The 27,047-nt window shown below is 40.6% G+C and overlaps 1 protein-coding gene across 1 annotated transcript in view; it reads left to right on the top strand.

Moving 5' to 3' along the window:
* The window catches only part of LOC143036767 (metalloreductase STEAP3-like), a 114,443-nt gene continuing 87,396 nt past the window's right edge, over positions 1-27,047 (top strand). The window contains exons 1-2 of the mRNA XM_076204476.1: positions 1-395; positions 2,585-2,665. Of these exons, the coding sequence (XP_076060591.1) occupies positions 373-395; positions 2,585-2,665 (104 nt within the window). The 5' untranslated portion in view covers positions 1-372. The remainder of the gene's footprint in view (positions 396-2,584; positions 2,666-27,047) is intronic.

Raw genomic sequence — 27,047 nt, 5'->3', positions numbered from 1 at the left:
TTTGGATGTTGTGTTGTGGGAAAAAACGTTCGCGTTTCTTAGCAGATAATATGTTTCAGGTAATGGATACCAAATGCTGGAGGAATGTTTGGCTGGGACCAATAAATATCTAAACTTAGATTTGGGTTTCAGTTGGCATCCAGTAGGTAAGAGTTGGCGTTTGTTAGGTGACAATTGGCGTCCGTTAGGTAACAGTTGGTGTCCGTTATGACAGTTAACGGTCCTTATTTGTCGGTTGACGTTCGTTAGCTGACAGTAGGCGTCTGCTGTCAACTGTCGTTCATTAGGTATCATTTTGGCGTCCGTTACGTGTCGGTTGAAGCTTACGTCAGCTTGATTCCTGGAAGAGCTCGAGAGGAAACAGTCAGCAACATGGACGCTTGGAGCACCAAAAGGTGAGTCTTTTTTTCCCAGAAGCAGCAAGGACTAATCCTGGTGACTTCCGTCTTTGATCTCAGCTTCCGCAAGAGTCGCGAACGTTTTGCGCCGTGATATGTCCTAGTGTTGCCACTGTGATCTATGGCAGTTCCCACAAATGAGCGAGATTTTTTTCCACAAGGAAATCTGGATTTCCACAATTTTTCCCCACAAAAGGAAGGAATTATTATATACACAAATAAGTTCTTTGCAACATGTAATTCTTCAAATTCTACACAAAAATAATGGCAGGCAGTTTAAACTTTTCCACAAATTTGAGGAAAATTCCCACAAAGTGACATCAGTCACTCTGACCTCCTTCAATGCTGTTCCCGTCTCGCATACCTCTCCCAGTTGTCGCCGGGCGATTGTTTTTGGTCGAGGGAAACCGCGCAGTGAATAGTTTAGGGCCAATTTTGACTAACTGCATTTGTTTTGTGACTCCGGAGCCTGGTGGATCCTGTCACGTAACTGTCTTTCTAAATGTGTGACCGTGACCACATAAATACAAAGTGTCACGTATGTATAGCATATGCTCAATGTATATAAAGTGTTAGTATGTTATATTGTTCTACTATTGTCCTAAACAATTATGTATAAAAAGTATATTTAAAATAGGTAAATTATTTGATTAAATTGTAATTATATAGATTAATTTCTGTAAAGAACCACGCGCTAAATTCACGCCAAACGAGCGAACTTCGCCTGGATTTGACTGCCCATCAGCGAGTCAGTCGACGCGGGTCACTTGTAAAGCACGGTTGTAAAACACAGTTATAAAACATTTGTTTTAACTTTCCTGCCCCTCCCTTCCAACCGCCGTTGAACAAAGCATGACGATGTCTACTTAGACGGCGCGAAACGTTCCACTGCGTTATGACTTTTAGTGGACAATTAGTGTTCGCCGTTTTAGTGAATTGCAATCTAAGGGGGGTATATCAATGAGAGACCTATCGGTCTATATTGAGACGGATTGAAAAAATACAAACATAAACACACACACACACAGGCAAATAAAAAAAAAATCAACTAATTGTATGCCATAATCAGGTTAACACACACACACAAACACACTGCATAAAAAAAGAAGCTATCAGAATGCAGCATTCCCAATACCAGCTTTTATACTAATAAGCGGAAGAGGCCGAGTTTTGTTAAGTCGTTCCCAAGTGTGCCCCTCTGAAAATCATTCAGTCGCTTCTGATTTCTGCTCTGAAAGATGGACCCTATTTCTCGTCGCGAGCTTTCAATTTCGGACATTCCATCTCACTCCTCTGCCCTCATAGTGTGCATGTTGGTGTTTTAGTTCATATTGTAGACCAGTGGTTCTCAAACTTTTCCATCTAACGGAGTCCTTTCACATTTGCTGGTACTCGGGGGAACCCACAACGAAAAATATTTTGACAGACAAAAGGATTTAAGAATAACCGTCACCAATACACACAGTATATATATTGTGTTTGTTGGTCTCTCTCCTTCTCTCTCTCCTCAAATGCAAAAAAAAATCATCATATTCATATTTCATTTTATTTATTCCTGTTCAAATGAATAAATAATTATATATTTTTTTGCCACGGAACCCTTGAAAGGTCTTCACGGAACCCTTGAAAGGTCTTCACGGAACCCTTGAAAGGTCTTCACGGAACCCTTGAAAGGTCTTCACGGAACCCTTGAAAGGTCTTCACGGAACCCTTGAAAGGTCTTCACGGAACCCTTGAAAGGTCTTCACGGAGCCCTTGAAAGGTCTTCACGGAACCCTTGAAAGGTCTTCACGGAGCCCTTGAAAGGTCTTCACGGAGCCCTTGAAAGGTCTTCACGGAGCCCTTGAAAGGTCTTCACGGAGCCCTTGAAAGGTCTTCACGGAACCCTTGAAAGGTCTTCACGGACCCCTTGAAAGGTCTTCACGGAACCCTTGAAAGGTCTTCACGGAGCCCTTGAAAGGTCTTCACGGAGCCCTTGAAAGGTCTTCACGGAGCCCTTGAAAGGTCTTCACGGAACCCTTGAAAGGTCTTCACGGAACCCTTGAAAGGTCTTCACGGAACCCTTGAAAGGTCTTCACGGAGCCCTGGGGTTCCGCAGAACACAGTCTGAGAACCACTGTGACGTAGACGAAGACCCTGCCGTGTTCTTGCACTCTCACAACTTCGTTTCTCCTCTTCCTCTCCAGGCCACCTTCGAGCGGGACGGGTCAGGTGTGGTCAACCAACCTGGCCAAGGTGCATCCCGTCCTGCCCACGCCGGCGCAAAGGTAAGTCGATTGTTCTATGGAGTTTTTCCTCTCGTCCCTCATCTCCTCAACACTTCCCCGCTCCCTAGGCTGCGCTACGACTCGTTACTCCAACTCACGTGGGCGGAGAGGAGTTGTGTGGGTGGGTGTGTGTGTGTGTGTGTGTGTGGAGGGTCACAACATTACCCATAGACCGGTCATATACGAGCTCTGAGCTCTCTTCCGGGAGGGAAATAGCTGTCGATCACGAGTCCAACACGTGGTCCAAGACCTTGGTATGTACTAATCCATTCAGTCGTGTCCGTTTGCCGACATCCGACCACAAATCCACGACACGACTTTAGGTCCTGGCTCTCAGCACGAACAGGGTTGTATCTGTACACAGCCATCAAAGTAACATTATTTAATTTGAGTGCAGAAGACACCACTCGAGTCCTCTGCACGGAACTATGCACGCAGCCAAACAAACTTCCAAAACCCCCTTCCCCCTTCCCCTCTCTCCTTCTATATCTTCACATGGCTCCTTCCATCTTTCTCTCTCCCTCTTCCTCCCTATCTCTGTTCTTCTGCCCCTCTCTTCCTCTCCAGTTCTCCTCTTCCCTCTTCTCATGTCCTATTCCCGGCCTGCTTCCCTCTCTCTTTCTCTCCATCCCTCTCTCTATCTCCTTCTCCCTCTGTATCCATCCCCCGCTCTCTTCCTCTCCCCCTCTATATCTCCCTCCCTATCTTTCTCTCGCAAACACGGCCCCTCCCCCCACATACACACATCACCTCTCAACCCAGTTGAATCGATTGATTATAGAAAAAAAAACAATATCAGTTAAACCTTTTTCAGCATATTTTCGTTGCCGACATTTCACCAGTGCTTCTGAACTGGACAAGAAGACAAGGAGAGGTTAAGCGAGAAGCAGCAGAACTGGGGAACGGTAGAATGTTTATATATAACATTGCTTGCAACTGATGCAGTCAATATGGGGGACTACCTAACGTGTAACACTTTTTCCATTATTCATATCCGCGGTGGCCCTTCATTAATGGTTTATGCATCTGTTCATCTTATCATTTATTTATTCACTTGTTTATTTTGACGTCACGCTCACGTCCTTGGCCAGTACATGACTAACAAATGGGCGGGCAGGGAAGGGTCGCGTTCCCACAGTGGTATGCAGTGAAGTACCAAATGATAACGGAAAGCGTGTTTTGAAATAACCATACATAGAATCACGAAAATGGACACTACATGCGTAGATACTGTAGGTACTTTTTATAACTGTAACAATGAGTTAAGACTGAAAGAGATTTTCAATAGAGAAAATATATATGCTCAACGAATTCGAATTTAATGGCGCGTACTCAAACGCACTTGACACGCCTGCTTAGTGACGCGCGGTTTAGTCGCACTCAGTGACTACTCATAAACAGTCGGTCGTCACATGACAGGCAAAATATCATCGTCATGCGAACAGAATTGGTACATGATACACTAAAACTTCACTGGTTCCCGATCCAAGGTCGACAAGGAAAATATTTTATGACACATGGAAGAACGATAGGATTAGAATAAATAAATAGATAAATAACAACACTAGATTGGGCGGGGGGAAATGCCACGTCAACTCTCTGTGATCAAGAAAGTTGATCAAATTCTTTACCTCTTATCCAAAACTTGCGATTTCAACATCTAGTCCACCTCATACCGTTCTGACAAACGTACTTGACTTAATCAATCCAATGATAAAGATGAAAGTGAATTAACTCACACCACGAAGTGAAGACAAAAAGGTGAACTGTACAAGTGGCGTTGGTAATCGATACAATACGCAGAAAGATCAACTGAAAGGAATCAGTAAGTGCATTGTTTACTGGTAAAGTGATAAATGACGATGTGTGTGTATATATGTATATATATATATATGTAATAAATGACGATGTGTATATATATACACACGTCATAAATTTTGTTCACTTCGTCATCCACAAATGTAATAATGATCTGTTCCATGACCTCTCCGAGTGACCCAACCTGAGCTTTCAGGCTTCGGAGAGGAGGGTAAATGTCTCTCGTCCTATTTATACTCTGTATCCCCATTTTTTTGTTCTAATTTTTCTGTACTCCTTGATAATGTGAATATGTTACGAAAGCGCTCGGACTCCGTGTGTTTTTCCTTTTCCTAGTGGACTCTGCATATTTGTGATTCACGTGTGACTTGTGAAATTTGTGCATATGTATATATGTGTACATATATGTATATGTACATATATGTATATGTACATATATATATGTACATATATATATATATATATGAACATATATATATATATGTATATATATATGAACATATATATATATATGTACATATATATGTACATATATATATATGTACATATACATATATATATACATATAAATATATATACATATATATATACATGTCTGCATACTAGTATCACGCGTTCAAGTGATTTCTTCTGCACATACATATATATATACATACATGTATATATATATATATATACATATATATACATATATATATATATGTGTATATATATACATATATATATGTGTATATATATATATATATATATATATACATATATATATATATATATGTGTATATATATATATATATACACATATATATATATACACATATATATATATGTGTATATATATATATGTGTATATATATATATATATACATACATATATACACATACATATGTACATACATATTCACATATATACATATATACATATATATATACATACATAAATACATATATATATACATATATACATATATATATACATATATATATATACATATATATATATACATATATATATACATACATATTATACATATATACACATATATATATACATATATATATATATATACATATATATATATACATATATATACACACATATATATATATACATATATATATGTACATACATATATGTACATATATATATATATATATATATATATATATATATATACATATAATCAAAGAATGGGTAAATCTATAAATAAAACGACTGAAATGCAACACAAACAAGATACCTCTGGCGAGTATTCCCTGTGTTTTTTTTTTCCGAGACGATGCAATCAGAAAGGTCTGATTGCATTCCGAATCGCCAATCCACGTCTTTCTCCTCCAGTCGTCAACATTTGCCCTTGACGTCACATGATCATAAGTAAAAGGAGGAATTGCCTCCAGAACGATCCCCGTGTTCTCGTCTTTCCCACGACGCACGCGATGACGTCGTCTAGGTGCTGTCCGTTTGGCTTTCTTCGTCGTCGTCGTCATCTTCTTCTTCGTCGTCGTCGTCGTTGTCTTCGTCTTCTTTTTCATCGTCGTCGTAGTCGTCGTCATCGTCGTCGTAGTCGTCGTCATCGTCGTCTTCTTCTTCTTCGTCTTCTTCTTCTTCTTCTTCGTCATCGTCTTCTTCTTCTTCTTCATCTCCGTCGTCGTCGTCTTCTTCTTCGTCTTCGTCGTCGTCATTTCTTCTCCGCATTTTGCTTATTATAGCGGGAGCCTGGACAAACCGTCCTCAGGTAGTACTGTTTGTGTTATCAGTATTTTTTGCTATGATGAGCATTCTAAGCATCATTTCAGAAACAGCTACATATTCTTTTGCTCGAGAAAGACTTCGCTTGCAATAGTCATCCTTAGAGAATCATTCAGACGTGAAAAAACTACTTCAGGTCTTACAGATGTGGGTATTAAAAATACGTCCTTTAAATTGCCCAACAAAAGTTTTTCGCCACAGTATAATGATATTTGTTTATCATGCACTTTTGCACGACGAATAGTTTATATGTGCAATTGCTCAACGGAACTCCTCAAATAAAATAAATCAACAAACACAGCTATTTCCATTGTTTGTGAATTGTAGTGATTTCTTTTGTGAAAAGGTAAGTTTAGATATACTACGAGTCAGGAATGGCCTGTAGACACATAACTACAGATATTGAATCACTCGCACAGTGCTCAGTTCTAATGAGCCATCATTCTCTTTCAAACGATTACAAAGGCGGAGCATGCCGGCAGGAGACCTTTTGGTCCATAACTAGGTCGGATGTGAAAAAATATAATAATGATAAAAAAACATAGTAGTATAGATGATAATAAATAAAATAAATGAATGCATAGGTATAGTTAAATGATAAACAAACAGGTAAATAGTAAATAATAATGAATTGACGGATAAATAATAATAAATGAAAATTAAGTAAATAGTAAACAGACAAATAATAACAAACAACATTTCGAGACGTGTCTTTCAGGTAGTTGGTCAGGATTAACGTGTAGAAAAGGTTACTGGGAACAAGGATGTCCTCAGGAGGTAATCTATCGTCCCAGAAAGAAGAGTTAAATCGCCTCTGACCTCGATAACTCTCCTTTGACCTCGTTCGCTTGAACCTGCGTGCGACTTGGAGCCAATACAACGCTGATAAGAACACAGGAATGAAGTTGACTGCAAGAGACCCTAAGGCCTATATTAGGCAGTTACATGTCCATGACCACCTGTCATTCCCAGTCATAAAGTTATCTAACCGCTTCTTAAAACAACTGATAGTTTCAGCGCTCATTACATAGTTACCAAGTCTGTTCCATTCGTTGAACACCCTATTAGTAAAAAAAAATCTTCTCCATTTCCTTCTAGTGCCAAGTTTTGTGATGTGATTCTGGCGGTTCTCCATCTCCAACAAATTTCCGGTCCATTCCGCTACTGCGCCTTCTTATTTCATTTCCGTGACCTTGAGCCGGTTTTAACATCTGACCTAAATAACTATACTCATCAACTTCTTCAAAAATCACCATCGATCATAATTACTTTACACTGAACTTTCGAGTTGAACATAAGCTTTACTCTTATTCATCTCCAAATTTACTTTGAAACTTTCCTCGTTCAGGTCATTCAACATGATGAAATATTGTGGAGGCGATAAAAGAGAGGAAGTCGTCGTCGGCGGTGCATCGTAGTCTGATGAAACCACGCTTCCTCCAATTTATGGTGTCTGAGTTGGCTGTGTAGTCCAATTCTGGTGTAGAGCTTTCTACGGCATGACGCTTCCTCCTATTTAAGGTGTCTGAGATGGCTGCGTAGTCCAATTCTGGTGTAGAGCTTTCTGGGGAATGACGGGAACTGGATGGACGAGGGGCGGCGAGACGAAGTCTTCCAAGTTGACGATTTTCCTCGTCTCTCTCCTTTCGCATGGTCTCGAACCTCTCAGTTCCAGCCCGAAATGTGTTGCGCCAGATTGAGAGGAAGTAGAATTGGGCAAAAAGAGAGAGCGCGGAAGGGTGGTGGGCAACGGAGCAAATGTAAACTGACTGGACGCCGAAAGATGGGAAGCGTGGAAGAGGAAGACCAGACAGACGGTGGGGAGACGAGAGGGAGAGAAATTTGCAGGGGTGACGTGGCAGATACTGTCGCAGTCCTGTGAGCCATGGAATGGTATAAGAGAGACCTTTGTTCAGCAGTGGACTCGAAATGGTTGATGGTGACGACAGTGTGATCATAAATGAAAGTTAATTATGATTGCATTGTTAGTTGCAATTGTTTCTGAGCACCCACGCAGTTTTCTCGCACAAATTCTGATAGAGCTGTTTTGGTTTCTACTACTGCTGCGTCATCTTTATACAATTGTGACTACTAGGTCTGTAGCAACAGTAGTTACTACTATTCCCACTGCTTCCCCTTCCACTTCTACTACTACCAACTACTACCAACTACTACTACTATTACTAACTACTATTGCACTATTACTATCACCACCATGACTAACTGCTACTGCTTTCTTCTACTACTACTACTACTACTACTGCAGTTGCTGCATTAACTGCAACCAAAAATGTTGCTGGTACATCACTATTTTTTTCTTTTTTACCACTGCTACTTTCGTGCTACCACTGAACTCATGCAGGTACTAACTACCAAAACAATTGCTATCGCATTCCACTGTTTTTTCTTTTTTCTACACACCCACAGGGCAAATGCATTATTGTCACTATTGACACTGATGTTCCTCCCACCCTCCTCTTCTCCTCCTCCCTCTTCCCCTCCCACTTCTCCTCCTCCTCCGCCTCCCACTCCCCCTCCTCCCTCTTTCCCTCCCACTTCTCCTCCTCCTCTTCCCCTCCGACTCCCTCTTCCCCTCCCCCCTCCTCCTCTTTTCCTCATACTTCTCCTTCTCACCCCCGACTCCTCTCCTTCTCCTCTATCTGTCTATTCTTGCATCTATCTATCTATCCATTTGCAGGTGTTGCCGGGTCATCGTGCTATCGATACCCGTGACCTTGCGTGTGGCCTTAAAAGGTCACTTGGAACCAGAGGTCCGTCTTTAAGTGGAAGCCCATAAACGGCTTCATAAAAACTGATGATGAGCACGACTTAGTCTGCAACCGTTTTTTGATCAAATAAAATATCATATTAGGTCTGTAATATAGCTTTAAAGTATAATTAGTGATAAATTACTCTGTTGAACATTCCTGTTTTCCATCCTTCCTCTGACTTTGAAAAGAATACATTCCCCTTCTGGTACATGGTAAGGATTTCCTACCAGGTACATGATACTTGGTTTGAAGAAAATTAGAAGTTATAGTCGGAAAATAATTTTTACATTTTTAGGAACCTTGACATTAACCTAGACCCAAATGCTTTTGAAATTTAAGCTGGTCATGCTAATCGATCCAGCCATTTTGCCTAGTGTTGCTAACAAACAATCGTACATACAAACTCGAACAGAACCATTACCTCGCTCTCGGTCTTCGTCCGGGCGGAGTAACAACTTATCAAAGGCAACACGCAATCGGTGATTGGCCATATTGGATGGCGTGTGTTGATAATTCTATACTATTTTTTCCCAGTTCTCCTTCTGAAGGTTTATATAATGCAACAGAGCATTCAGAAAGCATTTACTCTTTTGAATAACAGCGAATGAGAGGTGGAATTAAATGAATTATTCACCATCACAGTGCAAGGCCAAGAATTGGCTTCCATTAGCCACGACGGATATCGATGTTCTTTGCTAGGAATATTTTTTTCTGCTTGGCGTGGTTAATTATCGTCCACTTATTCAGATTAAGACTCATGTTCGCGTTTTTCTTTTCTTCCTGTTCTTTTATCGTAGCTACAAACGGATACGGTGATTGCTGTGGAGAGTGTATTGTTGAATTGGCCAAGAAAGGAATTGGCCTTTGTTTACCTCGTGTTGCGTACGCTCGCGAGTTTTGCTGACACGCGCCAGGAATGTCAGAGAATGGGACGGGACGAGTAGTCAGGGGGGAGGAGGGGAGGGAGCGGGGGGTAAGGGCTGAATGGAAGAAGACACTACAGAGGGAGGCAGGCGGCCCTTTGGCTTATACATGGAGACCAGTGGATGAGATGAGGCAACAGTGTGTGGAAATATTATACAAGAATTTAAGAACAAACTTGATGCTGAAAGATACAAAAACAGGTCACTACGACCATAGCTCCCTAGACGTATAATACAACTAGGTTAATACACACGTATGGTTGGAAAAAGGCCTAATATGGTGCCAAATCACAAAGATGGGAGTCAGTGCGTCGTCCAAAGGGCGAGCAAGATCAGAATCTGTCGTCGACGTTTCCTCGTTATCGTTGCATGGAGTGCACTGTGGTGGGAGGGAGGACAGAGGGAGAGAGGGAGGGAGGTTTCCCGATATACAGCGATCACTCACGGCAGAGCCGCCACCTAGACTGAATCGATTTTGCCTTGCGTTTTCTTTATGACTGTTAAGTGTCATACATCTTTTTTGTTTTCGTTCCGATCAGTGTCGACTTCGATCGTGACTTGCACGACGTGCCCTGCACTGGACTACAACAGCCCCGCAAGCCTAAATAAATAAATACATAAATAAGTGAATGGATAGATAAATAAATGAATAAACAAACACGTAAATAAAATAGAAATAAATAAACAAATAGATAAATAAAATAAAGATAGATAAATTAAATAAAAATAAATAAATAAACAAGTAAATGAATAGATAAGTAAATAGAAATAAATAAACAAATAAATAAAATAAAAATAAATCAATAAGAAATTAGATAGGTAAATAAATAAAAAAGTAAGGAAAGAAACAAGTAAATAAGGAAATGAGCCTCCGGTGACTCCCACTTTTCCTGGAAGCCCAAACACGTAGGGCACAGGTGAAGGTTCCGTTGCAGCCAAGCAGTGATGTCATCAATTTTTCTTTCTCTTCGAAAATTTGCCTCTTCTTCGTTTTGCTTCTCCATTTCCTTCTTGTGCCCCGTCTTTCCCATCACTTCTTTTATGTTTCTTAAGTTCTATTCTGATTTCGTCTCTTCCCTTTCTTCCTGTCTTCTTGCACCTAAAGCTCCCACATTTGTTATGTTTCTTAAGTCATATTCTGATTTCGTCTCTGCTATTTCACTTTCTTTCTGTCTTCTTGTACTTAAAGTTCCCCCATTTGTTAAGTTTCTTAAGTTCTATTCTGATTCCGTCCCTCTTACTTCCCTTTCTTCCTGTCTTCTTGTAACTAAAGTTCCCCCATTTGTTAAGTTTCATAAGTTCTATTCTCATTTCGTCCCTCTTACTTCCCTAACGTTCCCCCCGTTTGACTCACTCTCGACCGTCCGTCCTCCCTCGTCCCCTATGACCGTCGCGCAGAGGATTCGAACCTACTGCTCTGATGCCAAGAGCCTCCATTGTCAGTTGCCTTAACCCACTATGCCAACTAAGGCAACTTCACTCCCAAATCAAATGAAAAAAATTCCCGTCCCCTCGCCTTCCCCCACCCCCTCGCCATTCCCTAACCAGTCTTCTACTCTTCCTCTTCCACCCTTTACCTCCATCCCACTCTTCTCCACTCTCCTCCTCCTCGTTTCTTTTCGTTATCTTCATCGTCTCACTTCCTCTACTCTTTCTTCTCTTTCCCCATGTTCTCCCATTCCCTCCTCTTTCCTTTCTCTTCTTCTCGTCTCTCCTCTTCCTTCCTTGTCCATTTTTTTTTATGACTGCTGACTAACCTCCACTCAATACAGAATACTGAACATTTTAAACTTTCCCATTCTCTCCGTTCTGTCTCTCCTTGATCATCTCTTTGTCTCCAACTCTTGGGTGGGCGTGATAGTGTTCCCAATGACACACGCTGGGCATTGGCGACGAATGAACAAAGACTTAACGTCGTTTTCTCTGTCCCCAGGGATTCTTTCTCCCCCGTTTTTTGTTGAACAACGCGATCGATGCTAACGACAGAGCAGTAACGGCACACGCCCCCGCAACCGGCAAAGGAAGTACTGCGCAATAGTACCCAGCGCCTTCCTGGTGACCTGACTGTATGACGATACACCCCCACCCCACCCCACCCCGACGCTTTCTCTCTTTACCCTCGTCCCTTCCCCCGTCCTCGCGCACGCCATGGAGTCTCTTCACTTTCGATTAGCTCCTTCATTACTTGCCCAAGTGCCACGAAACAACCTGGCCTCGGCAGGTACATAGTAATAAGTATCTTCTGGCACGGGGGCGGCTGAAATGAATTTCTTGGTTGTCGCCTAAGTTCTGTGTACCAGTCAGGTCAAGTTTAGGTTGCGTTGTGTTACATCACCCAACTTTAGTGCAGAAAATGTTCTGTGACACTCTTTTAAGTTAGGCTTTCTTCTCCTATGATTTTTTTTCCTGGATTACTATGCCCTGCATGTACCATATATCTTTACATTTATCTTCAAAGTTTTCACTAAATCTCCTAGTTTGTTGCCAAAGTTCCCTCTATATACTTCTGTGCTCTCTTTGTAGTTACCTTTTAGTCTTCAGTATAACTTAACCAAGTTCTGATACGACTACTTTAATCAAACGAACTTCGGCCTAATTGGCACACTGCAGGATCACCGGCCTATCGCCTTGGGGACGACACAGTCTCTGTGCTTCACCAAGGGGGTCTTCACCCGGGCTGGCAAAGTTGTAGGATGAGAAGCTAATGCCTGATTATGACCTTATCAGAATATCTGTGGTTGTCTAAACAGAAATGTAGTAGCACATTTGTAAATAACACACAAGACACCCATTGTAGCCTTCTTCAGGAGTAGGGCTACAGTTGGTAGCCGAAATATAGAATCTTCTTTCATTCGAAATTTATTTTTCCCGACTGTGGGTTTCTTGTGTGTTATCTGTGGTTCAGGAAGAGGGCTACTCAAGACAGATTCTAGTACTATTTTTGGGCAAAGAACTTGATTTCTACTTCTTGAAGTTCATCTGAGGGGGCACTGTCTTATTTAGCCTAGTTCATTGCTGAACAAGTCTACGGATAGGATAGGGTGAGACCGTAAGAGGATTGTTAGAGGTTTTGTTCGAAAGTGGAGCCGGAAGGAGATTGGCCACCCGTTTACTGCGAAGACCATTTCCATCAACTGAATAAAACCACCTGGCGAGAGCTGGAACAAGCAACCAGAGTCGCCAAGCGCTGCGAAGAGGGTGAGAGAGGTGGGCTGCGGAGACAAGAGGGGGGGGGGGGAAAGCTGAGAGGTGAGGCGAAGTGAATGCCGGTGTGGGGAAGAGGAGTCGCCTTGTTTTGAATTCGTCCGTGGATGGGGTGAGGCGAAGGAGACGACGGAGATGGAGAGATAGGAATATGCCGGAGGCCCAGGGGCGGGCGGAGTAGGTGTACGGGATGTGGGTGATGTGAGATGGAGTGGGAGACAGGTGAAGGGAGAAATGAAATGTAGTGTTGTGGTCTACTTCTTACCACCCGCCGGTTCTCACTGAGGTGAATGAAATCGTCTGGCGTTTTAGCCCGAAACGAGTCTCCAAGAGGACACTAAAAGATTGTTCAGTTCATTCGATGTATAGAGATTTCTTCAGCTGAAAAAGAAATCCTGGGTTAGCAAGGATGGAACCCTTATAGACGCCCGATTCATCCCTCTGGGCCGCCTTGAAGGGTGACGAGGTTTTCCTCTTTACTCGTTGGTGTCCTTGCGGGAAATGGGTGAGGGAAGGAGCGGCCTGGATTAACCCTGGCACGACCTGGGCAGATATTCTCGCTGCCGTCAGGCGACCTTATTTAGCGCACACACACACACACACACACACGACCTCACTAACACACACACACAGCAAATGGGTTAAGGATGTAGATGAAGTAAGGGCTTTGATGTTACGTGATGCGATGATGTATTCAGAAAAACGTGACGTCAAGTGATGTGGTCTGGGCCTCTGAGATGTGAAGAAGAGAGGGCGAGCTGATGCACAGTCGCCAGCACAAACGGCGAGACGTCAAGAGAGTCTTGGAGAAAAACCAAACTTGCAGAAACGACGTGCGCGTGGCCAAGATGCCACCGAGTTTCCCAAGTTGGATCGGAGGGCGTCTGGTACAGAGAATGTAGTTTTTTTTTTCTTTTTGAAGAGAGTCTGTGGTGAAATGGACAAGGCATTCGACTTCAACCACCTGGTGGCAGTTTGCTACCAATCCGAAGAAAATCGCCTGTCCTTCACGACACTCCGACCCAGCGGCACTCCCAGCAGAATCGCCCGCCGGGTTACACGACAACCCACGGGACACCAAAGGCTACAAGACGAACATAAACATAAGAACATAAGAAATAAAGGAGACTGCAAAAGACCATAAGGCCTACACTAGGCAGCTCCGTATCCATCACCACCTGTCGTCCCCATCCATAAAGTTGTCTAATCGTTTTTTAAAACAACTGATAGTTTCAGCGCTTACTACGTGGTTACTAAGTTTATTCCATTCATCGACCACCCTATTTGTAAACCAATTCTTGCCTATTACCTTCTTAAATCTAAATTTGTCCAGTTTATACCCATTACTGCGAGTCCTGCCCTGTTGTTTTATTATGATGACCTTGTTTGCATCACCCTTGTTATAGCCTTTGATCCACGTGAACACTTCTATTAGATCACCCCGCACTCTGCGTCTTTCCAGAGAGTGTAAGTTTAGGTGCCTAAGCCTCTCTTCGTAAGGCAAATTTCCGAGTCCTTGTATCATTTTGGTCATTCTTCTCTGTACTGATTCTAGTGAATTTATGTCCATTTTGTAGGACGGAGACCAAAACTGTACCGCATAGTCCAGGATGGGTCTAACTATTGCTAGATAGAGTTTAATAATTACCTCTGCACTTCTATTTGTTACCGTCCTAGCAATGAAGCCTAATGCGCTGTTTGCTTTATTTCTGGCGCTAATGCACTGCTTCCTGGTTTTAAGGTCCGGACTCACCAGAACTCCCAAGTCCCTCTCGCACTCAGATTTTTCTAAAAACGTGTCATCTAAGTTGTATCTATTTTCGGGGTTGTGTAGCCCTACGTTTAACACGCTACACTTAGAGATATTGAAGTTCATTTGCCATTTCACCGACCATGTTAACAGTTTATCAAGATCATCCTGCAGAATCTGGGCGTCTTCTCCTGACCTAATTAGGCGTCCTATTTTAGTGTCGTCCGCAAACTTACTAACATCACTATTTAACCCATCGTCTAAGTCGTTTATATACATAATGAACAATAAGGGACCCAAAACCGAACCCTGGGGGACCCCGCTAGTAACATTGCCCCACCTAGATTTTATTCCATTTATGGTGACCCGCTGTTTTCTGTTACTAATCCAAGCTCTAATCCATTCTAACACTTTTCCTCCTATGCCATGGGCTTTGATTTTATTTAGTAGTCTCTGGTGTGGCACTTTGTCGAACGCTTTGCTAAAGTCAAGGTAAATAACATCGTAATTTTCATTGTTGTCTGACGCCTTATATACCTTAGTGTAAAAGGATAGAAGATTAGTCACGCATGACTTACCTTTGGAGAAACCATGCTGTGAATCACGAATTAAATTACTCATAAACGAAGATTATTATCTCTCCAAGGGCAACGCTCTCCGTGGCGGGTGGTGGGGGGGGGGGCGCCCTTCCGATTGCTTCCTAAGGATTCCATTCAGCTCCGTGGCACCTCAGGGACAAAGGGTTCGTCCCTTAGGTTCCTTGGGCCTCTTTGCTTAACTGAACAACATCGCCTGGCGGCGCGCGGACCGTGAACATGCCGGGCGAGTTGATCGAAGGGTGAAACGACACATACGGTTTTCGACCGTCCAGTGTCCTTAAGAGACTCTTCCATGGCTGACTAGATTCACCTGGTGTCAAAGGATTACAAAGGCGGAGCATGCAGACAGGAGACCTTCTGGTCCATAACTAGGACGGATGCGAAAAAAATATAATAAAAATAAATAAAATAAAAATGATAATATAAATGATAATAAATAGAATAAATAAATGCATAGGTAAACAAATAGATGAACTTAACAAGTCAACTTGTGAGTGAGTGTAGGTCTTTATGCGAAATGTAGTAAAGGTCAGTGATCAAGTGCTGTGAAGAAGAGCAGTGTGTCCCTCCCCTGGCAAGTGAAATATTTCTGAGGGAAAAAAATGACGGACGGGAATTCCCCGGCCTAAAGCGGACATTGTTTCGGACAACCGATTAATCGGCGTAGGAGGGGCGGGTAGGCACTCATGCACCGGATCCGCTTTATCGCATTTCTCCAGAGCCGGATTTGTGACGTCAGAGGCTTGATAGTGGTATGATATCTTTCTATCAAAGTCCCACCAAGCACCAGGTTCATGAAACCCTTTAGTTACAAAGGATTACAAAGGCGGAGCATGTCAACAGGAGACCTTTGGGTCTATAACTAGGTCGGTCGCGAAAAAAGACATAATGATGATAAAAGATATATATCATAATAAATAAAATAAATAAATGCATAGGTATAGTTAAATAATAAACAAACAGGTAAATAGTAAATGTTAATAAATGAAAATCAAGCAAATAATAAACAGACAAATAATAGCAAATAAACAAATAATATAAAATAAATGGCAGTCATTACAGCATCTTTCTTAGATGTTTATCTGAACTAATCTTAAAGCTTCGAACTGAACTACATTGCACTGCCTCTGCAGGAAGTTTATTCCATTCATTAACTACACGGTTGGTGAAGTTGTTTCTACCCACTTCCAAATTAAATCTAATTCCTGACAGTTTCAGACCACTATTTCTTGTCGGATTCTCATTCAATGTGAAAATTTCGTTACTTCCCTCCTCCATCCCTGGCAAGCTCATGGGGATACTGTAAGAGGCCGGTAGTTGTACCAATGGAAATGAGCCTGCCTGCTCGCCTGCTGCTTTGATAACATTGAGGTGACGCTATGTCTATGTAAACACACCGAAGGTGGTGACTGTTTTATAATCGATGATGTAATCAAAACTTTGTAAGCGCATTCGACACAGGTAGTGCAATGTAGTTCAGTTCGAAGCCTTAAGAATAATTTAGATAAACACTTAAGCAAGAGGCTGTAATGATTATAATCTATTTTATATTATTTGTTTTTGTTTTATTATCATTTGTCTGTTTGATTCTCATTTATTATTAGTTATATGTCAATTTATTATTATTTACTATTTACCTGTTTGTTTATTATTTAACTATACATATGCATATATTTATGTATTCTATTTGTTATTTATATTATTATAGTTTTATTTATCAATTTATTATTATTGATTTTCTTTTCGCATCCGACCTAGATATGGACCAAAAGGTCTCCTGTCGGCATGCTCCGACTTTGTAATCCTTTATAATCCTTTGCTATGACGCCTCCACGGCCTCGCCCACGGCCTGGGTCGTCTCTCCCGGAAAAATCTACGAGTTTGTCGTTGAGTCACGTGACCCAGCTACCGCTCGGTAATGAGTTCGGTTGACGCGATTGGGCGTCGCGTCGTGTTGACCAAGAAGCACATCCTGGACGTGAGTCTTCCGCTGGTGGCGGGAAAAATGGTGTCGGAGTCCCACTTCTCCTTGGCGGCGCACGACGTCGGTGAGTCTCTTGCCTTAGGCCTTTCCGGTCGTGTTGTGCGCTGAGTAACAACAGTTTCTTTCTTTTTTTCCGGTTTGCGGTAGGAAGAGGTTTAAGTGGGAGAGGAAACCTTGGAAGGAAATACAGGAAGAGGGAGCAGAGTAACATTTTTTCGGGTTTTAGTTGATTTTCAATAAGGGAGCTTTCATTTTTTTTTTTTTTTTTGCTGAGTACCTGGTGGGAGTCTAAAGATATGTCCACACGCGGTTCAGGGAGCCTATAGGGCCAAGAGGGCCAAGGGGGCCAAGGGAGGGAGAAGAGGGCGGCACCGAAACTCGGGGCATTTGCCGTTTCATTTACCTCAAGAGAGGCCCGTCCCACCTTCGCCGCTCAAGTGATTTCGTTTGAGCAGAAACGACTTTAGGTTACGATCTTTCGAACTTTCAAATGTCAAATGACCTTTCCGTCACACACTGAGGAACTGAATGGCGGTTCAAGAGGAGTTAAATCTATACGAATATCAGACACAGTTGATTTGTCTTTAGGGGGATTCTTGAATATTGTAAGCGAAGTCGTCATCCAGCTTTTCAAAGTTACGACATTGTGAGGGTAACTTAAAGGAAATCGTAGGTAATTGTAGGGCTGACCACAGTCCAGTTCCGCTACTAGACGCGTTTTCACTGAACTCGTTGGGTTCGGCTCATGTCTTCCTAAGAACGTCGACACATTTTCTTGATGACGGAATTTTACGAAACCAATGATTCAACTACTGCCCCTTCCCCCTCCTTCACACCTCCACAGTTCTGTGGGAAATCATTTACCTTATCCTCCTCTTCCTCCTCCCCTTTCTTCTTCTCTTCCTCCTCCTCCGCCTTCTCCTGTTCCTTAATTTCTTCTTCCCTCTCCTCAGTTTTCTCTTTTTCTTTTCCCCCTCCCCATTGTCGTCGTCGTTGTCATCATCGTCGTCGTCGTCATCATCATCTTCCTTCTTCTCCTTCTTCTTCTTTTTCCTCTTCTTTGTTTACATTTACGTTGGGTGTTGTCATCCATTATTTAAAAACAAAATTACCTCCAGAGATTCGAACCATTTACGGTTACTGTTATTCTGTTTCTGACGCTTGGGAGATATAGGTTTACCGTTTCAATGAAAAAATGAGAGTATGATTGATACTACGAAACTTTTGTAATAGATAATGTCTTAAGGAAGCCGATATTTTTTGCAGTACATATAACCTAAAGACAGCCAAGAACACGTCTGAATTTGTAAACAAATATTGTGGGGATTGTAACAGAATACATACAACTTGTGAGTGAGATCTCTATTGAATTCATCGTGTTTGATTCTTGCACCGCGGGTATTGAATTAATGATCAGCGCGTTGCGTTTTCTCCAGTCCTTTCTTGCGCGATATTGGCAGAAACCGGATTAGACATAATTCCTGCGAGTCGGTGGAGAAAGCCGGGATGGCGCGCCATATTGGCAGTCAGTCAGCGAGAAAGAAGAGTCGCATGACAGGTAGATGTTCTGTATTAGGCCGTTGTTGGTATAAGTAAATATTCATTTTACTTTCTCGTTTTGATATTCCTTTTCCTTTCTCGTTTCAATATGCCTTTTCCTTTCTCGTTTTAATCTATGATCTCTCTCCTAATGTATATATTTTTCTGGTGTATAAAATTCCCTTGGCTGATGAAAGACAACGGGCGAGGAAGAAGGGGAGAAGGCAAGACGATAGGGCATAAAGAAAACGGAAATGAAAAGAAAAATATCACAGAAAATAAAAAGGATGAAGCAGCTTTCTCTTTTGTGCTCGTTCATAGATACCTACAGTATTTCTCAGGACAATTTTTATTCCCTCCCCCCAAGACATATACTTGCACCCCCCCCTCCATTTTCTTTAATTCGTTTCCATCTCCATCCCTCCCTTCCCTGCCATATGAGTTGATCAAATGCTTTATCAAGGGTGACGCAAACAAGGTCATCATATTAAGACAACGGGACAGGACTCGCAGTACTGGATTTAAACTGGACACATTTAGATTTGAGAAGGAAATAGGCAAGAATTGGTTTACTGAGAGGGTGGTCAACGAATGGAATAGACTTAGTAACCATGTAGTGAGCGCTGAAACTATCGGTTGTTTTAAGAAACGATTAGACAACTTTATGGATGGGGATGACAGGTGGTCATGGACATGGATCTCCCTAGTGTAGACCTCATGGTCTCTTGCAGTCTCCTTCATTCTTATGTTATGTTCTTATGAGACAGCAAATACTTTAAGCTCCCCACTTCCACCTTTTGAACTCACTCGAACTCGCTATCAACTTCTCGATTCTGCAGATTAACCCACCGGTCAACGTGTCTTACAGATAAAAAGGATTACCAAGGCGGAGAATGCCGACAGGAGACCTTTTGGTCCACAACTAGGTCGGATGCGAAAAAATTATATAATAATGATAAATAAAGAAACAAGAAAATAAATAAAATAAGATAAATAGAATAAAATGAAAATTATAATAATATAAATGATAATAAATAGATTAAATAAATACATAGGTATAGTTAAATGATAAACAAACAGGTAAATAGTAAATAATGATAAATTGTCAGATAAATAACAATAAATGAAAATCAAGCAAATAATAAGCAAACAAATAATAACAAATAAACAAATAATGTAAAATAAATGGCAGTCATTGCAGCATATAAGTACATAACCTGGCCAATACTTCCGTTTGGCCCCGTTCACGAGGGAGTGACTTCAGTGGGAGTGGACCTCTGACCGAAGAATGAGACACGGAAAATTCCCGACAGCAGCAGGTAGGGAAGGAGATCGTGGGAGTTTACTAATTAGGGGTTCTCGGCCATAGGTTCTGTCCGCTTGTGGTCGCACTGTGACGTCACCGGCAGGGGGAATTTAATTCGAGTTAGTAGAACAGTACGAATGGGAAATCCTTAAACAAGTACCCAGTCACTAAAAATTAAGCCTTCGCCTTCTAGGTCAACTAGAAATATGCAACAGCACCTGTTCCCAGGCTGTCGGAAGAGAAGGGGTGCTAAGAAACTTCTTAAACAAGTACCTAGTCGCCAAAACTTAAACACTCGCGTTCTATATCAACTAGAAATATGCAACACACCTGTTTCCAGGATTATAGGACAACTAGTCCCCAGTCAACTGGTCCCCAAAACTGCTCCCCTAAGACAAATGGTCCCCGAATGACAAGCTGGGTGGTCAACTCGTCCTCAAAATAAATTTTCTAAGAAAATGTCCAAATGTGTTCTCTATTGTTCGTATATATGTTTTTTAATGTTTTGGTGGTTTCTAACTTTTTTCTATTTTTATTTATGTTACTAAACATAAGATGAAGTCCAATAAAACACATTTGTGCTTCACCAGTGATGTAATGTGCTCTATGTTTGCTCAATAAGTGCTAATCACACCTCAAAACTAATGTTTAAATAAAAAAAATGATATTTTTTTGGGGGGGACGAGATGTCCTATTTTTGGGGGACCAGTTGTCCTAGGGGTGCAGATTTGGGGACCAGTTGACCGTTCCCGGTTTCCAGGCCCTCGAAATAGAAAAGGCGCTAAGAATCTCCTTAAACAAGTACCTAGTCACCAAAACTTAAACACTCTTGTTCTATGTCAACTAGAAATAAGCAACAACACATGTTTCCAGGTTCTCAAAAGAGAAGTGGTGCTAGGAACCTCCTAAAAGCAACTTGGAATGTGAAAACCATCGTCGAAGGTGGATTGAGGGAGATCCTAACTGTGTTCGGACGTTCCAGCCCCATTCATGTACACCGCTTTTAAGTGACGTCTTATTTCAACTTATTTGGCATCACAAGGGAGTTTCTATCTTATTCATTTATTACAAAGATATTGTGAACTCACAAGGGAATTCCTATTTTATTAATTTATTACAGGCAGAGATATTGTGGATTCACAAGGGATTTTCTATTTTATTAATTCATTACAGATAAAGATATTGTGAATTCACAAGGGATTTTCAAAAGTATCCTACCAAAAATTATATAATGAATGAATAACCCTCACTGGAATTGAGGTATAGTTCCACTTCCAAGAAAATATATTTTGGCTTTGTAACGGACATTAAGTCAGTGAGATATATGATGTGTTAGAAAATAATTTTCATTTTCTACTCTATGCAGAAGAAAAGGATTTATGTTATTCCTGGGGTTATTTCACTTCTGACCTCAGGTCAACCGCTCATCTTTGTACTTGGAAAGTTAACTCCAATATTTAGACCTGACTTCAAGACATCTATTTCCGCAATCGGTAAAGTCACTATCACTTGTCACGTGGTAGCGGAGGTTCGAGTCCTTGGCTGTACCACCACGTTTCAATTTCGACATGTATGCCTCGATTCTCGATGATGATGACTTATAATTAAAGTGAATTGTGGTTGATATATGTGTATATATACATATACATCCGTATATATATTGTATATATACATATATATATTATAATTTTACCATTGATTATAAAATTCTATATACAATTGAAATTTTACCTGATTTATACTGATAAACTTAATTGTAATATATAATATTATTGTAATTTTTGTATAGTATATAATATTCTTATTGTAATTTTTTATAGTATATAATATTCTTATTGTAATTTTCTTAATTTATCTATGATGAACTGTGTTATTGATTTGGGATAAATTGTGATATATTTTCAATGAGTTCATTCTTTGATACATCTCATAATCATTTCATAATTGCTATTACTTACGTCTAGGGAATCTCAGACACAGGAGAAAATAGTTCATTTTTAGTTTAAGATAAAAATATACGTTCTGATGGTTACTAATGAAAAATATATAAAAAATCTTATTCGATTTTATAAAACAAAATAACTGGTTTATCAAATGTTTAAAAGGGTGCATAATAATGAGTCTAAATTGTCCAGGGCCAAAACGCCCGGCATTCGATCCTAACAGGGAAAGTGAAGCGTGTCAACATAAAGAGAGTCGTAGCACATTAGTAAAATAAGTCTTCTCTCCCACAATCGGAAAATAAGATAAGAAATAATCATATCTGTACATTTCGATTACTTTCTGTGATCCTCTTCAGCAGGACCACAGAAAGTGTTCGAAATATACAGATATGTTCATTTCTAATCTCATTTTCCGATAGTGGGAGACAAGTCCTATAAAGAGAGTAGTTCTCAGTGGAACTTGTCTTTTAAAGAGAGTAGTTCTCAGTGGAACTTGTCTTTTAAAGAGAGTAGTTCTCAGTGGAACTTGTCTTTTAAAGAGAGTAGTTCTCAGTGGAACTTGTCTTTTAAAGAGAGTAGTTCTTAGTGGGACACATTGGGCGGGCAAGGTTGAGTGTGCATTTGAATTGAACAGCAACATTATCATACATGCATGTAGAAGAGATGGAATGAGAACATAAGACATAGCGTTGTTGACTGAGAGAGAAACTCTGAAACTGTGTCAAGGTACGGATAAATTTCTGAACGAATGATTATCGCATGGTTTGACATGACAGATTGACCAATCACAGCGGTTCAAGTCTGTGCACTAGATTCGTCTCACGGAGATGAAGAATATTATAAGTTTTTGGGGAACCTTCAAAACGTAATAAACAATATACCACACGACCACGGAACAATCATTGTGGGTGACTTTAACGCCGAGGTCGGTCCAAATGAATTCATAAATTGGCTCGAAGAGACGGATGGCCTTGAAGAATTGATTTTGTGAAGTCTCGTCGTGCTGCTGCATATCTATGCAGTCGATCAATCAAAGGATTACAAAGGCGGAGCATGCCGACAGGAGACCTTTTGATCAATATCTAGGTCGGATGCAAAAAAAAAAAAAACATATTAGTAATAAATTAAAACTATAATAATGTAAATAACAAATAAAATACATAAATAAATGCATTGGTATAGTTGAATAACAAACAGGTAAATAGTAAATGATAATAAATTGACATATAACTAATAATAAATGAAAATCAGACAGACAAATTATAACGATAAACAAATAATATAAGATAAATTATAATCATTACAGCATCTTACTTAGGTATCTATCTAAATGATTCTTAAAGCTTCGAACTGAACTACATTGCACTACCTGTGCAGGAAGTTTGTTCCATTCATTAACTACACGGTTGGCAAAGTTGTTTCTACCTACTTCCAAATTGAATCTATTTCCGGACAGTTTGAGACCATTGTTTCTTGTCTGATTCTCATTCAATGTGAAAATTTTGTCACTTTTGATGTTGTCAATTCCCTTTAAAATCTTAAAGACCTGTATCAAGTCACCTCCGAGTCTACGCTTTTTTAGGGAAAACAGATTCATGTGCTTAAGTCGATTTTCGTATGATTTATTTTTGATATTTGGAATCAGTCTGTCAATGTCTTTAATGAGATTCGGTGACCATACGGAAACAGCATATTCCAAATGTGGACGAACTAACGATTTATATAGCTTGTTAATGAGTGATGGACTTTTGAAATCAAAAGATCGCGCAATCAATCCCAGAATCTTATTTGCTTTCTCAGAGGCTGAAATACACTGCTTGGATGATTTGAGGTCGTTACTGATAATTACGCCGAGATCTTTTTCACAATCCGTCATTTGTAACACTTTTCATGCAAAAAGGAATGCAGACGAGGCTAAAAGACTATGTACTTTTGCAAAGTAGACTGAAATGTATAGTGAAAAACCTCAGAACTTACAGCCTGATATGCATAGGGTCGGGTCACGCCTTGGATATGGCGAGACTTCAATTGCCACAGTGGAAACATCAATGACGAAAAACCAAATACGCTACATGCCAATACACAGGGCTGTCTGCTCTAACCGGTACTTTATTTATTTATTTATTATTATTGCTGTTATCATCATCATTATTATTATTATCATTATTATTGCTATTATTTTTTCCTATATTTTTTTTATTTTTTACAATTTGTAACGAAAGAACCGATGGGATTGAGTGAGTTGCCGTGTTGTGGCGTGTCTTTCGCGAAGGATATAATATACGCCGAAGGGAGCACCTCCCCCTCTGTCAGCTGACTGATAATGTATCGCAGTTTACCAAAAGACTAGGGAAATCATGCTCAGAATAGGGATTAAAGGTTAACACTGGAAAATGACAAATACTGTCAACAAACAGCGAACTCATTGAAATCGATGATGGAAAAATAAAAAAAGTAAATTCCTTCACCTTCCCATATAGCAAAGGGAAGGTGAAGTCTCGAAGTAGATTCCCATTTGAGCGACCCGGTTAGGTTAGGTTACGTTATGTTATGTTATGTTAGGTTGCGTTAGGGTAAGTTAGGTTCGGTTACGTTACGTTAGGTTAGGTTGAGTTAGGCTAAGTTAAGTTAGGTTCGATTACGTTACGTTAAGTTAGGTTAGGTTGCCTTAGGCTAAGTTAAATTAGGTTCGGTTACGTTAGGTTAGGTTGCCTTAGGTTAGGCTGCGTTAGGCTAAGTTAGGTTAGGTTACGTTACATCACTCGCTACTCCGACTATCTATTATGAGACTCGCTATAACGGCCCTAACCTTAGCAAAACACCTGGCACGACGGAAGAAGAAGTGACGAGGAGAAGGATGATCGGGTCATAATCGTTTGGACGGCCAAAAGATAAAACATAAAGAAATAAACATCAACAGGAAGTTGAAAGTGAAACTATACAACTCTCATGCTCCCGATTGTTATGCATGCCTCGGAAGTCTCGTGTTTTCGAGCAGAGGTCACCAGAAGTCTTTGAGGCGAGCTGACTCGGAACAATGCGGTGAGGAACTGGAGATGAACGCATAAGTATTGAGGATGCGAAGGTCGACCTTGGAGCGCGACGGACCACAAACGAAGTTGTCAGAAAGAAGAGGCTGGGATGTATTCAGGATATAAGGGGAGACTTGTTGTTCCACAGACTCGGGACAAGAGGCAGGTCACCGGGAAGATGGAAAGACGAACTGGGTTCGGGCAAGCATTTGCCTCACTGGATATTGTTCCCCAAAGCAGAGAAGAAGGGAGAGATCTCTTGCATTGCGAGTAGCATTAGGAACGGTATACATACATACGTACATACATACATACATCCACCCATACATACATACATACATACATACATCCACCCATGCATACATTCATACATACATCCATCCACCCATGCATACATCATATATACATACATACATACATACATACATACACATACATACATATATGCACACACATACATACATACATACATACACACATACATACATATACGCACACGCACACATACATACATACACGCACATACATACATACACAAATTCTTTTTATCAACGTCAGATGTATTCCCTAAACTTTTTCACACATTGAGAGCTGGCAACTGATAACAGTTCTCCTCCCCATATAGAAACAGTCCCACACTTATACAGCACAGATAGCAGTCTAATGTCTCTACCCAGAGAGGTCTGTGGGAAGTTCCGAGGAGCGTTACCAACCACTATGGGGCTGCGGGTTTTCCAGCTAGTAAAACTCGAGGCAACACTTGATGGACAGTTGATGATATTACTAAAATTTGTGTGCAATTTTCCCTCTATTTTTTGTCGTGAATGTGCGTAGAATTTTGCTGTGAGTGTGCGTAGAAATTAAAGTATGTGCGCACTCGTGCAAGTCACCATCTGATCATCTAAGCAAATGCGCACAATTAGTTTGTATTACATATTACCTCCAATTATTGGTTTGACGGTTGGCAAGTACGTTAGGTTAGGTTAGGTTAGGTTAGGTTAGGTTAGGTTAGGTTAGGTTAGGTTAGGTTAGGTTAGGTTAGGTTAGGTTAGATTTGGTTTGGATAGGTTAGGTTAGGTTCCAAGCGAAACGTCGACTAATACAGGATCCGTCCTTACTTGTGGTGTTTATTTCGATAAACTTTTTTTTTCATTGTCTTGACCTGGGTTACCAATTTAGCCTTTATAGTTCCATTTTATTCTACAGTGTTACACCAATCTAAATTGATCCTGAGATTTAGAATGGCAACTGGTTAATGGAGCTTGTTTTTCTCTTATGTCTGCAATCTTTGATATTAATCATCAAACGCCACATTTTACTTTAGTTCTTGTTGTTGTACTCAGAAGTGCTCGTGGAACTGTCGAATACTTGGAGCCCGAGAACAAGTAGGAATGCACGTACTAAAGACATTTTAAATCTAAGTACAAATACAAGTGATACAGTGTACTCATATACGAGTGCAGATACGAGTACATGTACCTGGATCCAAGCTTGGTAATCTCACGCTACATAAGTGCATAAAAGAAACGATTGTAGGACATAATATATTATGTTTTTTTTCTAATTTTGTTATTTTGAGTAATATATAATACCTGTGTTAAAAAAAAAATGGGGAAGAGATGTCATATTTTTGGGGGATCAATTATCCTAGGGGTGCAGATTTGGGGACCAGTTGACCGTTCACGAAAAGAAACATATTGTATATATGAGGAATGTGAAAGAGAAAAACAAGGGTCTAGGGCCGTGTTTATTCCTGACCGGTTTCG

This window comes from Oratosquilla oratoria, chromosome 21 (genome assembly GCF_046742065.1).
Source record: "Oratosquilla oratoria isolate Oo_2021 chromosome 21, ASM4674206v1, whole genome shotgun sequence".
Taxonomy (NCBI): domain Eukaryota; kingdom Metazoa; phylum Arthropoda; class Malacostraca; order Stomatopoda; family Squillidae; genus Oratosquilla; species Oratosquilla oratoria.
Note: the sequence above shows the minus strand (reverse complement) of the source record. Positions and strands in the feature narration are given on the sequence as shown.